Here is a 15,965-nt window from a genome sequence, read left to right on the forward strand (position 1 = left end):
ACTTTGGGGCTTCTTATTTAACACGTGGTTTACCTGTCCCACAAGGCTCTTTGTGTCCCAGTAACAGGCTACCAGGAGCCCCGCAAGAGATGGTGTATACCTGGATGCTTGTCCTCTTGTCCCCGTCTTTTAGATGCCCTCTGGAACTGTTTACGTGGAGCCGTGGTTGCTTGTTCAAAGGCCAGTGAGCAAGGCCGGTTTCCGTGTCTTTCTCTCCCGCCACAACTATGGAGGCCTGTGCCGCAAATGTAGAAAATGCAAAACCTGACCAAATTCACATCACACAAGTTGTATTTCAGGAAGTAAAGATGTACTTTGATGCAATCACCATTGAAGGTGCCTGTAAGCTAGAAACTCCACATCAATTAAGAAATTAAAATGTTTTATATAGGTGTTTTAGTAGTACTTTTTTTTGAGTAATCTTTTTTTTATCATCTTCCCTCATCATGTTAAGGGTGAGTTTCTTGTAGGATTAATTCGAGGTCCTAATTGCAAAGCTCCGTCAGGCTGTAATCTTACCTTCCACAAATAGCTCAACCTGTGGCACAGGGCTGAATTAGCCATGATTCATTACACAATGGGACTCATTGGCTCTCCTCTGATTTTTCTAATGAGAAGGTGGCACAGAAAGCTGCTAGAGGCGATGCTTCAACCTCTGGATGAATCTGGATGAAGGCATGGTACTCGGTCAACGCTGTGGTCCTCTTTACAGACTCAGCATTGAAATGCGCTGACCGCAGGACAGCAGCTGCTCTAGGCCCTGCTCATCCTTTCCAAGGATTTACTAACTCCAGCCTCTGCTTGGCAAGGAGCCACAAACAGCCCTTAAGCTGATGCTTAAGAAATATTGCTGTCCTTGGCAGGACAAGAGCAGCTGAGGCAAATTTTTTTGCCTGTGTGTTTTGTCTCTAAAGTTTTTCCACAATTTATAGTTATTTAAATGTACGAGATGCGAGATCAACCCGTCCGCCAGATGTGCGAAAGCAACATCACCTTGACAGCACCACATTCTGGGTGGAATAAAGGTGTCCAGCATGAAAACATTGATCATTCGCTAATTGGGTCCTTTTATATCATGTAAGCATCCGGTGCTGATTTGAGTAATGGCACAATCCTTGTAGACACGGCACTTCAGCGGCCATATGCCAGGCATTTACGTTACTACTTCAGCAGCAGTCATGATGGGCAGCCAAATGGCTGAGTGCTGCGCTCAGAGGAATGCAGCACGAGCACAGCTGGCCGGCACATGATCATGCACGAGCCACATGCCTGATCATTCTAAGGAACAACCTGCCTCTCAGTGATTCATGCTCAGTTGCATTGTGCCATTCAACCTACTCATTTGTCTTTCTTCTTTTCACCCCGTTTCCCACCCACTGAAAATGAATCACTGTAGTTTGTTTGGCCTCTGCAAACTGTGCAGCATGCTTATGCCTGGCCGTGGGAATGTCACAGGTGGTATTTTGAGGTGCTCTGTTTGCTGGGGTGTCGTTACCCTGCTGTATGGTAAGAGTGCTATCGGAACGCTCGCTCTCAATGCTCCGAGGGCCTCGCGGGCGTTCGTGTGGGCGTGCAGCTCCGGTAGCTGCCAGCTGTTTTTTTAGAAGAGCTCTTTCTGCAGGATGTACAAGATATCCCTGCTCGGGAGCTGAGTTGGTAATGTAGGGTCTTGCAAAGCATCACTGTCCAGGGGATTTGCTCATCACGTTTATTCAGGTTCAGTTTTCATAGTTATTGTTTAATATGAGAATGAACATTTTCTTTTTTTTTTTTGGTAATGATGATAATAGGAGGAGTGGCATGCATTTTTTTTTTTTTTTTAATGTTGGCCATTGTGGAAGTGTTCCAGGAAAATGACAGAGGAGATAGGTGAGGTGGTGTTTGTAGAAAGCACTGAAGTCAGCATCAGTTCACATAAGCGCGCTCATGTAAAATTTCAGTTCATTCCAGATGATGTTTTGTCTTGAGTTCATGGCTGAAATGGGAAATGATGACTTGGAGTGGGTGGAGCCTTTCAGACGTGGCTCTCCGATTCCAGACAGTCGCTCTGATGTTGCTGCCAGCCTCATCCCTGCTTGTCAGAATGGATTAGTCTTCTCCTTCTCTTGTCTGATCTCTATTGCTTGGATGTCCAGGTCATCTCAAGGTTTTGGCCACTGTAGCTCCCCCCTTGGTCTGGGAGAGGCGGGGCAATGGTAGAGGGGTGACCTTTCTCTCTGTGTTTCCCAGCTTTTGTCATTACATAGAGACATGTTAAATGCAGCCAATATTACAGTGTTCTTTGCAGTTACATGCTTGTGTGAAAAACTTAAAATATTTCCACGAAATTATGTGGACATCAGGGAGCAGCAATGCTGTTCAGAAGTGTTTTTTTTTTTTCTTTTTTTTTTTTTTTTTAAATTGATGCCTGACTGGCATGCTTTCTTGCCATCATGTTGCCATAGTGTGAAATCCATTTGAAGTGACAGCCTTAGGTTTGTTACCTGATTGACCAGTTGCAGAATTTTTATTACACAGTTACACAACTTTGAATGAGGAAAGTGTGACCTGGAAAGATTGGAAGTATCTCAATAGTGTCTCAATTTGTGAAGACAGATATTTTCCGAGGGATTATTATTCTTTATTTAGCTGATGTCCTTGTCCAAGGCAACTTACAGTGTCAGGATTGTTGTAATGTATTAGTGCTTTTAAGACTGTGAGTAGTGATGACATGATAACAAATCAGATGAAGTGTGGTACCATAATTGACAGAAGATTAACCTATAGGATTTGATCAACGTAAACAACTGACGAGATCCCACCCACACACAGAGTGTCTACAACCACTTGTCCCGGGTCGGGTCGCGGCGAGCCGGAGTCTAACCCGGAAACGCAAGGTGTAAGGCTGGAGGGGGTGGGACACACCCAGGATGGGACACCAGTCCATCACAAGGCACCCCAAGCGGGACTCAAACCCCAGACCCACCACAGAGCAGGCCCCGGCCAAACTCGCTGCACCACCCCCCCCGACGAGATCCAGTTTAAGAAAAATCACACTTTATCAATCTATCACAAAATGAAACTCCACAGGCTAAGAACCATTTCCCTTGCTGAACCCATTAGATGTGAGGTGCTGCAGTGTAGGGATTATGGTCCCAATGTGATTTCTGGCTGATCTCCCTGCAACTTGTAAGTTTACGTAGCACATGTTGGGCTTCACGCTCCACAAGCCTCAAGACACATGCGGTGCGCAGGTATCTGTGCCATGTGGCCGTTGTCAGAGCAATTAGGCCTCGCTGCTGAAGATGTCAGCGGGAGGTGACTGCAGCGTGCAAACCAGAAGCATGCACCTGCTTTGTGAAAGAGGAGTCTATTTATGGTGGTGGATTGGCAAACCACACAGAGGTCCAGGAAAGCCACTATGGGCTGTTAACTTGGTTGCCACAGGCTGTCAAAATCCTATCTTTTTTGTCAGATTATGACATTTTGTTTCCTATGGTTACATTGATATTGTTTACATGAATTGTGATTCATGGTTCACTTAACCTGTTCTGAGTTCCTTTGTTCAAATCTAGGCTTTCAGTGTAACCTTTGCATTTAATAACTTTTTTGTCAGTAGAGCAGATTTAATATTTCTGTTTTTGTAGATTTTAATGACCACAGCAACTTAAAGTGAGAATTATTTCCTAATTGCTGTGTCATAGTCGTGTAACTTACAGGTATGTAGTACAGTATTGCACAATATTACCACTAATGTGTGATATTGTTGTGAAGAAATTTCAACTGAAAGTAACTTGCAAATTTTTTTCTTTAAAACACTAGTTCACTTGCAACCTCTTTAAGGCTAGCTGTTTGCATGAGAAAGAGTTGCACAAAAATAAGACCACTGTGTTCTTTAATCTGGCCAATTATTGATGTGATTTACAAGAGGAAAGGCATTACAAGTGCAAAATATCTGCATCTGTCACCTTCAACTTCTGCAACCCTTAGTTCTTTTCACTTTGAGAAGCAGCGTATCGCGCTGCAATGGAAGCAAAGAAGTAGGCCGTGAAGCAGTGGTTGGCAAATCCAGTCCTTGGGGGCTGTATGGTGTGCTGGTTTTTCTCGTACCTCAGCATTTTCACACTTATTTTCACAAAAGTATGCAGCGTATATAAAACTATACAAGTTTTTGAAAATTTGTTCGCGTATGGCAGAGATGTAGGATTTATTAGAGAGGTGTGTTGCTTTGGTAGGACAGCCATGTCTGTGGATTGCAGAACTCTGTTGCTGTATGTGGTACCATGATGCACATCGCTAGGAGAAAACGCTGTAGGTGCCCATGCACATACTGTACATGCACTGGATGATGTAAGACCACCCTTGCTGTTGCATTCATAATACCAGAGTTCAATCATTTTACTAGCTGGAGTCTGCTCTACAGAGATTGCATCACACTTCCTCTAAATTCTGTAAAAAAAAAAAAAATTTCCTTGACAACCTCTGTTCTACTGTGTACTTCTCTTAATAATGTTTTAGGTATGTTTCTATACAGATCAAACATTGGTAAATGTTTAGTTGGACTTTCAGTTGGAGTAGTACTATCAATAGCAATTGTCCCACTGAAAGGAATTAAACTGGATTAAGAAAAACCAGTGTATCCTTAGAGCTCCGTGTCTTATTACGGTGCCTTGCAAAAGTTTAAGCCCCTTAGTACTGTTTTCTAGATTTCAAATCATACACACATATATTCTTCCAATAAGTATTTTATTGTTAATCTAAGCGGTGTAAGAGTTTTCAAAGCCAAAATAAATAATTTATTAATTTTAAAAATAAACAATAAAAAATGGGAAAAACCGCTGCTTGCATAAGTATTCAATCCCCACACATTAATATTTAGTAGAGCCTCCTTCCGCTGCAATAAGATTTAAGTTTTTTGGGCTAAGTCTGAACCGACCTTGCACACTACTCAGGAGTGATTGGGTCCCTTTCTTCCTGTGGAAGATTTTCTGCAGGTCATTCATGTTGGTTGGACGATGCTTCTGGACTGTAATTTTCAAAAAGTGCCCCATACTCTTAGTGGAGATGAGATCAGAACTTTTACTAGGCCATTGCAGGAACTTCAGTGTTTTGTTTGTGAGCCACTCCAGTGTTGCCTTTTGCTTGGGATCATTACCTTGCTGGAAGGTGAATTTTCTGCAAATCCACAATTTCTGAGCCAACAAACAGGGTCTCTTCCAGTGTTTCTCTGTTTAGTTCCATCCATTAGCACCCATCAGTTTTAACAAGATTCCTACTCCCTTTAGATGAAGAGCATACCTGCATAATTATGCTGCCACCACCATACTTCACTGTACAGATGATTTTTTGAGGAATGGGCAGTATTAGCTTTGTGCCATACATAGTGCTTTGAATTTTGGCCCTAAAGCTCTCTCTTATATCTGACCACAACACCTTTTTCCACATCCTCGCTGTGACCCTCTTATGCATTGTGGCAAACTCCAGATGTACCTTTTTTATGGAAATTTTTGAGTAATGGTTTCTTTCTTGCCACCCTCAAAAATAGGCCAGTGTTGCGGAGAGCTTTTGATATTTTAGACTTATGCATACGTACCCCAGTTTTACCCACTGACTTCTGTAGTTCTTTCAAAATGATGAATGGCATCTTTGTCACTTCCCTACCAGTTTGTCTTGCTTTGGCTCTAAGTTTTGACGAGCGGCCTTCTTTACACAGCAACTGGGTGGTGTGATGCACCTTCCACTTTCTGATGATGGATCCAATAGTGCACACTGGGACAAGCTCTTTGAATTTTTGTGTACCATTTTCCTGACGTATGCATTTGGACCACTTTATCTCTTACTTTTGTAGTATGCTCTTCAGTCTTCATTTTCAAAGTTTGTTCTCAACCTGCCTAATGACCCCTCCACAGAGTGATTTTTATATCCAGAGAATGTGATCCTTACTTTAATTAGTAACCAATATTTCACAGTTATGTCCAAATAAGAAGGGGCGTGCAGTAGTGCAGCGGGTTTGGCCGGGTCCTGCTCTCTGGTGGGTCTGGGGTTTGACTTCCGCTTGGGGTGCCTTGCGATGGACTGGTGTCTTGTCCTGGGTGTGTCCCATCCCCCTCCAGTCTTACACCCTCTGTTGCCGGGTTAGGCTTTGGTTTGCTGTGACCCTGCTTGGGACAAGCGGCTTCAGCCTCTGTGTGTGTGTCCGTGTCCGTGTCCAAATAAGAGGCAAATGTGTCTTTTTGGGGAAATTTTGCCAGTTTTAAGGTTTTGGAGCACAGGGGTTTGAATACTTATTCAAGCAGCACATCTCAGTTTTCCATTTTATTTTTAATATCCGAGAACAAATAACTCATTTTGCCTTTTGAAAGACTACATGAAATGGATCTCAGTAAAAATTGTGATTAGGAGAACATTTATAAACTTTTGCCGAGATGTACATCGCTTTGGACAAAAGCGTCTGCTAAATGCACAAATGTAAATGTTATATCTACTTTGGAAATCTAGAAAATGGTGCTAACTTTCAAGGGGCTTCAATATTTTTGCAAGGTGCTGTATATGAGGTGAGATCTATGCTGTAACGTTATTCCTAATTATGACAAAAGAACTATTGCCCAGAGCAGACAGTTTAGAGTCTCCTGCCTTGCTTTTGGGTAGTAGCTTTGGCCAGTATTACTGCATATGCAGATTAGCTTGTGCAGCTGACTGCAAACTGAGCAAATCAGTTGAAGAAAATAAGAGAGAAGGGTTATTGGTGGAGCGCTGCACAACAAGCCTTTGTTTACAGTATTACATTATCCAGCTCAAACCCCACAAGATGAAATTCAGCCACGCGCCACAGGGGAACCCAGTGTAGATGATGTTTTCTGATCAGGGCTGCAACATCTGTACCGTGGTCATCTTAAAAGATTGCTAAAAATTTCACAACCCCTCGTTGGGGACTTTTCAGTTTTACCTTCGGACCCTTCTGTATTTACTGTAACGTGAGGCACATTTCAGCACTCTATAAAAGCACATTGTGTGGCTTACGTGTACTAAAATGTACTTACTTTGCTTGGTGCGTTAGTTGTACAGTCAAATCTTACTCAACAATGCTAAGATGGTTTGAGTCCTACCTACCTGACAGATCTTATCATGTAGTCTGGTGGAGCTTCTGTTCTTCTCCTCTGCCTCTCTCAACCAGTGTCCCACAGGGCTCGGTACTGGGTCCTCTTCTCTTCTCGATCTACACCTCCTCCTTTGGCCCGGTCATATCCTCTCATGGATTCAAATGTCACTGCTATGCTGATGATACCCAGCTATTCCTTTCCTTCTCCCCCTGGAGCATCAGACATTTCCACGCGCATTGCTGCCTGCCTGTCGGACATCTCTGCAAGGATGTCTGATCACCACCTCCAGCTTAACCTCTCCAAAACAGAGATCCTACACCTCCCAGCTAGCCTGTCCTCCTGTCAAGATTTATCGATCAAACCGGACAGCTCACTCATTTTGCCTACCTTCTTGGCTACAAGTCTGGGAGTGACGATTGACTCAAGTCTCTCTTTCTCTCAGCACATCGAAGCCACAACATGGACCTGCAGATACATCCTGCATAATATTCGCAGGATCCGTCCTTACTTCACAACTGACTCTGCCCAACTACTTGTCCAGGCCATGGTGACATCCCGTCTGGACTACTGTAACTCTCTCTTGTGTGGCCTTCCCGCTACTACCATAAAACCTCTGCAGCTGATATGGAATGCTGCTGTACGAGCTGCGTTTGATTTGCCAAAGCGTTCCCGTGTATCTCTTCTACTCGTTTCTCTGCACGGGCTTCCTATAGCCGCCTGGATCAAATTCATGACCCTGGTTATTGTCTACAAATGCATCAATAGAACTGCTCCTAGCTATTTACAAGACTTGATCAACCGCTGCACCCCAACCAGACTTTGGTCATCTACTTCTGCTCGCTTGGTGGTCCCGCGTACGAAAGGTAAAGCACGGAGGTTCTCAGTTCTGGCTCCATTGTGGTGGAATGACCCCTCCCTCTCACTCAGAACTATTGAAACCCTGTCTATGTTTAAGAAGGGTCTGAAAACTCATCTCTTCTGGACTGACTTTGCCCATGATCTCTCAAGCTCATGTATGGTGTAAATGTTCATGCATCATAACTTTATAATCATTCCCCGATAAGCCTTTACACAGCTGCTACTCCTGTATTGTACGTAAATGTTTGTGTACCTTTAATTTAAAAAAAAAAGTATTGTAGGAAGGTAATCGGGAATTGTCTGTTCTGCGTTTTATGCACCTACTCGTGCGATGAACATCGGTGCGTAAAGTGGAAAACCAAAGTTTACTTGATCACACGTCTGCAGCTGTTTCTCTTTCTTCTAATGTAATGCACAAATTGTATTTGTCTGAGATGTACGTTGCTTTCGAGAAAAGCGTCTGCTAAATGAATAAACTTAAAACTCAAATTGAGCTTGAGCAGGGTTATCCATGTGCTGTGACTGGCTTTCCAAAATACAGTTAAATATGTATTCATTTAGCTGATGCTTTCCACCAAAGCAGCTTGCAGATGGTATGCTTGTACACTAAGCAACTTACAATTATTACCCATTTACACAGCTGAGTAATTTTTTGGTATATAAATTCAGGGCAAGTACCTTGCTCATGAGTACTTCAGCCAGAGAAGGAGCTAGAACCCAAGTTCTTTGGCTGCATGGCAATAGCTCTAACCACCGCACTAACTGCACTGAACAACTATAATAATTTTATGAGTAACTTTATAACACAAGAAGAGAGACCCACTGTTAGAGCTTCACATGATGTCACTGCAGCACTCCTGAGTGTTTTTCTTTTCCAGGTATCGCCTGATGCCCAGGCTGAAGAAGATCTTCCTGTGGGTTCTGGCTGTCTACATTGCCATTCCCTTCATCGTAAAGCTGTGCCCCTCCATCCAGGCTAAACTAGTCTTTTTAAACTTTGGTAAGTACAGAAGAAACTTCTGTATATCTCTGTTTATATCTCTCCAAAAAATATGATCACACAGTACTAGTTTCACACCCTGGATGCATGTTTTGAAGGTCATGACATTTTTTCATTTAAGGGTTGTTGCAGTGTTTGTTGGATTGATGGAGTGAGGAACATGTGGGGATTAGATTTTCCAGGGCTGTGTAAAAGAGTGCTGCTTGGGTTTGCAGTATTTGCTGGAGGGAGCGTGATCCATGAAACCAGAATGCAAGTCAACTTGTTTCACTACCTCTCAGTCGTGCGTCACTCTGCCCTCCTTCCAGTTCTCAAAAATGGACTCCTTTTGGCCGCACATTTTCGAAACACTTTGCCTTATTTTGACAAGTCTCGCCAAGGCTTATATTTACGGAGGGGTTTGTGTAACCCTGTCTGTCTCCCATGTTCCTTCCTGCCACAGCTGATCCATCCAGTTTTCTGTTCCTGGCAAAGGCATTTAGCCTTCGTTGTCGCACTTCATTTTCGGATCTTGAAACTTGGACAAATACATAAGTCGGTTATCTAATTTCGTACACAAAGGACTACGTGCGGTCTTGCCTCGGTGGCTAATAAATTGTTTTTCTCCAGGTGTTTTGCTTAGCTGCGGCCGTACAGCACAAGAGAGCGTGCCATTGTGGACATATCACACATTTAAAGGGAGGCATGAAAAGACGACAACTGCACGATGGTGCTGTCACAGCTATCCCCGAAACACAATACACCATGCAGCCTTACACGGATCCAGTTTAGGGTGGCTGATATTCCATCTGTGGCATCCCGGCGAACAGCTCCTCCTCCATCTGATACTCCTTTTCAGCATCTAACAGTACCACTAGGTCAGAACCAAGGGAATGGGTTACACTTAAAAATGGATGGCTAATTATGGCTGTCTGTGTGGGGTCTACAGGTTTTTTTTTTTTTTTTTTTTTTTTTTTCTCTCTCCTCTCCCCCCCTTTTCCTTCAGGGAGTGTGTTTTGTGTTTGCAGTGAAATTTTAAAAAGTACATATTGGTAACTGTATCCTAAAAAAATACATGAAAACAGTATGCAATTTTGCAAGTACATTTTTTTTCCATTCACTTCCAGTTTTATCTTTGCTTGCTGCGTAAGTTGCGTCCTTCGCTGCCTTTGCTCAGTCATGTGGCGTTTGAGTCCGGTATTTGATGTCACAAGGACAGGAAGTGAAAATAATCTGTATGGGATGAAAGGCAATGTTTTTCCTTGTTGTGGTGGCTGCATTTGTGTGTGCTTTTTTTTATTAAAACAGTGGTGTGCTTAATTTAGCTGGGGCAGCTGGTAGCATAGTGGTTAGAGCTGTTGCCTTTAGACCAAAGATTGTAGGTGTGAATCCAACCGTAGTACCCTTGAGCAAGGTACTTACCCTAAATTGAGCGGCATGGCGGCACAGCGAGTAGCGCTGCTGTCTCTCAGCACTTGTGTGGCGCAAAAGGACGTGGTTTCAATCCCCGCTCAGTCTGTGTAGAGTTTTCATGTTCTCCCCGTGTCTGCATGGGTTTCACCTGGGTGCTCTGGTTTCCTCGCACAGTCCAAAGGCAGGCTGTTCAGGTTCACCCATAGTGGGTGAGTGACAGAGAGAGTGTGTTCCACTGATGTATGGATGAGTAGCCCCTTGTAAGTAGTGTATCTAACAGTGTAAATCACCTCGGTGAATAAGGTGTGTGGGCTGATAACACTACATAGAGTTCATTGGAAGTTGCTTTGGAGAAAAGCATCTGCTAAATAAATGAATGTAAATTACTCCGGTAAATAATTACCCAGCTGTCTAAATGAGTAAATAATTGTAGGTGCTCAAACATTGTAAGTCACTTTTCTCCAAAGTGTCAGCTAAATGAATCAATGTAGAGCCCTTTTTGTGCTTCCATGATCTTATGCTGTCACACACAATGTTGAATAATTTCTCCTGACTACTGGTTGAACCCTAAATGAGCAGAGATACTAGGTAGGGATGAATGTAGACTAGACTCAAATCAGGAACTCAAGAGGTACTTTATGTATAACTTACGTTTCTCGTACATTTACATTTATTCATTTAGCTGGCGCTTTTCTCCAAAGCGACTTACAATGTTAAGGTTACAATTAATTACCCATTTATACAGCTGGGTAATTTTACTGGAGCAATTTAGGGTAAGTACCTTGCTCAAGGGTGCTACAGCCGGGGGTAAGGCTCAAACCTGTGACCTTTGGGTCCAAAGGCAGTAGCTCTAACCACTGCATTACCACAGGCTCTGTTTGAGCGCTGTACATACGGCAATGTTAGCACAGTGTGCTTTGTAGAATATTGTGTTGCTACCGCAGCTTGCAACAGTATTCAGACCCTTGGCAAAATCACACCTTTTACTGAATAAGAAAGTAGTGATCAAATATTTATTTCCATGTGATATTTAAATAGTACTACTCAAATAATTCTAAGGCAACATGAGTTTTGCATTGGAGTTTTTTAAAAATCAATATCATACCTCTTTTGATGGGCTAAAGGGAAAAGAAAACTTGGCCAGTCACTTTTGACACACGCCAACCATGCATGCAGCACGTGCAAGGTGGAAACGGCTCCAGCATCCTCCTGTTTCTCCAACATCTCCAGTGGCACAAATACCCCAGAAACCACCACAAATAAAGTAAGAGAGTAAAAGCAACCTCCATACATTAGCTTAGAACATACATTGTGTGTGTGAGAGAGAAAGAAAGAGTCACCCGGTTGAGTCCAAGTCTTGCAACCGCTCACTATTTTTTCTTAGACAAAGGAGGAGTGAAAGTGCTGGGGCTGTACTGCATTCTGTGCATGACTGCAGGGTGTAAACACAGTGAAAACCATGGAAACTCCACTCAACCTAAGCTGGACTCAATCCATACTCAGCAAGTATTCTAGGAGCTGTGACACTGGCTTTACCTGCTGTGACACTGGCTTTACCCGCTCTGTAAGTGTCCCAGAACATATATCAAGACCCAATAAAACAAAGAAAAGATCGCAACTTCTCTCATACTTATATAAACCTTTCTCAGTCCTCCAAAGAATCCAGAAAAGTGCTCTCTGACTTGTCAGGCTGTCAAACATGTGAACTTCCCCTCATGGATCTACCTGAACTAGGCTGGGTAAGAAGAATATCAGTGATCAGGATTGCAGATGGGAATCTTCAAAGTTGATCTCATGTTTCTTCAAAGGAGCTCTTAGGATATCCTCTTTATCAGAGAGATGCACATATCAAATCATTATAATCCTCAAGCAAACTTTCAGGTACACCAGCAGGGTATCTATAAGTGGAATCTCAACCGGAGAATTGGCCAGTAGACCCATCCAGAATGATAGGTGGTGTTGCTGAAATTGAGTGGAGTATTTCCTCAGGCAAGCAGACAATTTCCCAATTATTGCATTGGATTTTATTTTTGTGCTCAAACTTTCTTTTTATTGCTTCCTTTTTTATTTTGGGGCAGCATATAGTTCTGCTGTGTGTTTAATAGCAGAGATCTTAGCCTTAGCTTTGAATCTTTTTTCCAAAGACATTTATGCATTCAGATAGCAAGTCTTAATTCTATAAGAGATAGAGGAGGAAAGATTCTTTAGCTCAGTTTTAACATCATCCAGTTTTTTCCACTTCATAAGCTGAGCAGCCAATGTTGTTCATCCGTGAAACAAACTCTTCATTTAACAGAGAGCCGGTGCAAGCTGATCCTTCAAGCAGGGACAAGACTTCTTTCCTTTAGCTCCTCCCTTCGGTTAATTTGCTTTCCGAGAGTAGGTTTTGAAACTCATCTTTCAGTCCACATGACCCACCATCCTTTTTTGTCCACCGCTTTCTTTCAGTTCGTGTGCCCTACTTCATTGACCTGAAGAGACCTCAAGACCAGGGCTTGAACCACACCTGTAACTTGTACCTACACCCAGAGGAGAATGTCAACATTGGCGTGTGGTGAGTGGTCCTGACAACATGGCTTGCAGGTCCTGGTGGCCTCCCAGTCCCCTACCCCACAACAGCACGCAGATTGTGTTGTAGAGCTGTAGGGAATGTGACATGTCACAGTGCCACAAGGTCTTTGTGTCTCAGCTTGAGGGGTGAGGAGGATGACGGGAAAGTCCTTGACTACTAGGACAACAGACTTCACCGGGAGGCTTTGAGCGTGGCTCAGATAAACAGCTCATATTTGCTGCAGAGCTGGCTTTGTCCGAGTTATGCGCTGGAGTCCTGCGTACAGCGATGTGGAGTCGGAAGCAATTATTGGGTTACTGCGGTCAGTCGGTAAAAATGTACCTACTACGACTAAATGTACCGTATATGCCAGCGTAAGTCGATCCCCAAAAATTAGAGGCATGATATAGGTTTAGGCCTATATTCGCCAGATAAGTCAACCCCCAAAATAACGTGCAACTTCTGGGCGGTGCTGTGGAGTCGTGGATTTGGGTTACTGGAGTCGGAGTCGAAGGTTTTGCGTGCCGGCTCCACAGCCCTGGACGCAAGTTGTAGCCTAGCTTCCAGGCGTATTCTACCCTACTCATGGGTCGCTCTCTGCTCCACTGCCAGGCACACAGTCCCAGCCCAGCTCTGGAAGGATGCCCAGGGGAAGGACCAGCTGTGGTACGAGAGCACCTTCCAGTCCTCGCACCCAGTCATACTGTACCTACATGGCAATGCTGGGACCAGGTAGGCCCCCCATTACCTTTATTGTCATTAAGTAGTTATGAGACGGTGGCAAACCAGCAATAAGTTCACCGTGGTTTGTTAAAACTTAGAACCGGCTTCCTGTGAGAAGTAGTTCATTGACCTGGAAATCTGTGTTAAACTTTTTAAAATGCCATGCCATGGCTTGCAGATTTCTTTTTTCCCTCAGGCTATTTTGCAGTGGTCTAGAAATGCTGGAAAGATGGATCCAGCACAACGTGACCCCTTTATGCCTGTGGACATTGCAGTGCATGTCCATCTTCCCAGACTGACACACCTCTGTTTGTTTGTCATTCATTATAAGTTGGCAGTGTTTCTGGATCCACCCATGACCTCATTTTCTGCTTTAGGTTTGTTTAATAACTGTGATGCATGTATTAACCACCTCAAAGAGCCACAACTGTGTAACTTGTTTATCATAATAGGATTTTGTTCTCTATTAAACACTGAGATATTACAGTGTGGAATTCAAGATTACTTTTTAAATTGGGTTGTCTTGACTAAGCAGGAAAGGTCTAAAATGGCTGTATGCAAGAACGTGAATCTCAGGTTTATTTATGTCTTCGGAGTCCTGAGAGTGATATCCAGGAACGTAGACGTGCACGATGCCCGTTCCGTTGATGATTACTCAAGTTTCCGAACCCAAAAGAACACCGTTATGAACTTGATGCCCTCAGCTGCCACTGATTCAACCTTCAGTTTGTCTAAAAATGCTTTGCCTTTTAATAATTAAAAATTGTTCAGCTTATGGCTTTATTTAGTCGTCTCCAATTGAGGGCTGATATCCTGTGATACTGCTGTCACATTTTAAGGATATCTCATCCCTAGGGGACACCCTTGCAGCAGTCAGCTGAAATTCCAGCAAAAAATTCTGGCTACATGCAGTACTGTCTCCGCTGGAGTCCGTTGTTTACAGTTTGGCTTCGTATCGTGGAAAATATAGCATACATATTGATTTGCTTATATTCCATGAATCTGGCCTGGTACCCCCTGATCCCCTTTATGGTCCACTGCACTACTGTTATATGGTTCTCCTTTGGTTTCTTGCAGGGGTGGGGACCACAGAGTACAGCTCTACAAGGTAAATGCAACATATTTTGATCTTGTATTATTATGATATTTGCCAGTTACTGTGTTTGGTGTCTGCTCACATGTACCTTTCTAATGCAAAGTCCCCCTCCCTCAGGTTCTCAGTTCATTAGGCTACCATGTAGTGACATTTGATTACAGAGGTAAGCAGGATATTTCCTAATGCTGTCCAAGCATAGGTGAATTTTTACTACTGTTAAAACAGCCTTTTCACTGGGTGCTCATATGGTACCAGTGGGTGACATGATCACGCCGCACAGGATACCTGTCTTTTTGGTTTAGGATGGGGCGACTCGGAAGGCAGCCCTTCAGAGAGCGGCATGACTTCAGATGCCCTTTATGTCTTCCACTGGGTAAAGGAGAGGATTGGAAAGAAGCCCCTGTATATCTGGGGCCACTCTTTGGGAACAGGGTGAGTCAATTTCCTTCTGCTCATCCAATAATAAACACATAAGTGTTACATGAGTCAGTTTTGACAGAGCCAAAAAAAAAGAGGTATATTTATATTAGTGGACTATGGCATGATAGACACTGCAGATGGACCTTTTAAACGGGGAAGAAGATAAAGAAAACATTTCTCACTTACAGTAGACATAATTTGACTGGTATTTTCCCTCAACCATCTTTTGCACCCTTGACTCTCTTAACCCTGGGTTACGAAACATGAGATGTGACAAAATAAATGACACAGAAGTCAGAGATGGGTCACAGCTGTCCTCAGAGGTCTGGTCAACAGGTACAGCCAGGTGTGGAGCCAGGTTTCAGCAGGACTTGACCAACAAGATGTGTATTCCTCTTTTCCAGTGTGGCGACTAACCTGGTTAGACACCTGTGTGACAGAGGTAAGCATATGATCGGAACATATTTGAACGCGTAGTTTACTTTGACCCATGTTCTTCAAGATGAAGCAGCACAAACGGTTGGCACGCTGAAGCATCACAGAATTATATGCTGTATTTGTGCTCTGACTATACAATGCTGCTGTGTTTTTTTTTTTTTTTTTAACATTGTCGAGGTAATGCTGTAGAGCGACGTTGCTGCCAGAACTATCTTGGGCTACTTTGCCGTCTTAGGGCAACTGTCATATCTCAACGCTATTTGGAAATTCAGGGTGTAGGTCTTTGTTCCTGTGTCATACTCATAATGCTTCAGATCATAGCCTTTCTCTACGTCTGGCTTTTGTGGTTGCGAGGAAACCTTCTTGGAATTCAGAATGAGCGCTTTACCGTGTTTCTCGTCCGGCAGA

The 15,965-nt window shown here is 43.4% G+C and overlaps 1 protein-coding gene across 3 annotated transcripts in view; it reads left to right on the top strand.

The window, feature by feature from the left end:
* Positions 1 to 15,965, top strand: part of abhd12 (abhydrolase domain containing 12, lysophospholipase) — a 28,603-nt gene that overhangs the window by 5,139 nt on the left and 7,499 nt on the right. For all 3 annotated transcript variants that reach the window (XM_018724993.2, XM_018724995.2, XM_018724994.2), the window contains 7 exons: positions 8,816 to 8,937; positions 12,778 to 12,883; positions 13,493 to 13,612; positions 14,681 to 14,711; positions 14,817 to 14,862; positions 15,002 to 15,131; positions 15,524 to 15,561. In XM_018724993.2, the coding sequence (XP_018580509.1) occupies positions 8,816 to 8,937; positions 12,778 to 12,883; positions 13,493 to 13,612; positions 14,681 to 14,711; positions 14,817 to 14,862; positions 15,002 to 15,131; positions 15,524 to 15,561 (593 nt within the window). The remainder of the gene's footprint in view (positions 1 to 8,815; positions 8,938 to 12,777; positions 12,884 to 13,492; positions 13,613 to 14,680; positions 14,712 to 14,816; positions 14,863 to 15,001; positions 15,132 to 15,523; positions 15,562 to 15,965) is intronic.

Source organism: Scleropages formosus, chromosome 8 (assembly GCF_900964775.1).
Source record: "Scleropages formosus chromosome 8, fSclFor1.1, whole genome shotgun sequence".
Classification (NCBI taxonomy): domain Eukaryota; kingdom Metazoa; phylum Chordata; class Actinopteri; order Osteoglossiformes; family Osteoglossidae; genus Scleropages; species Scleropages formosus.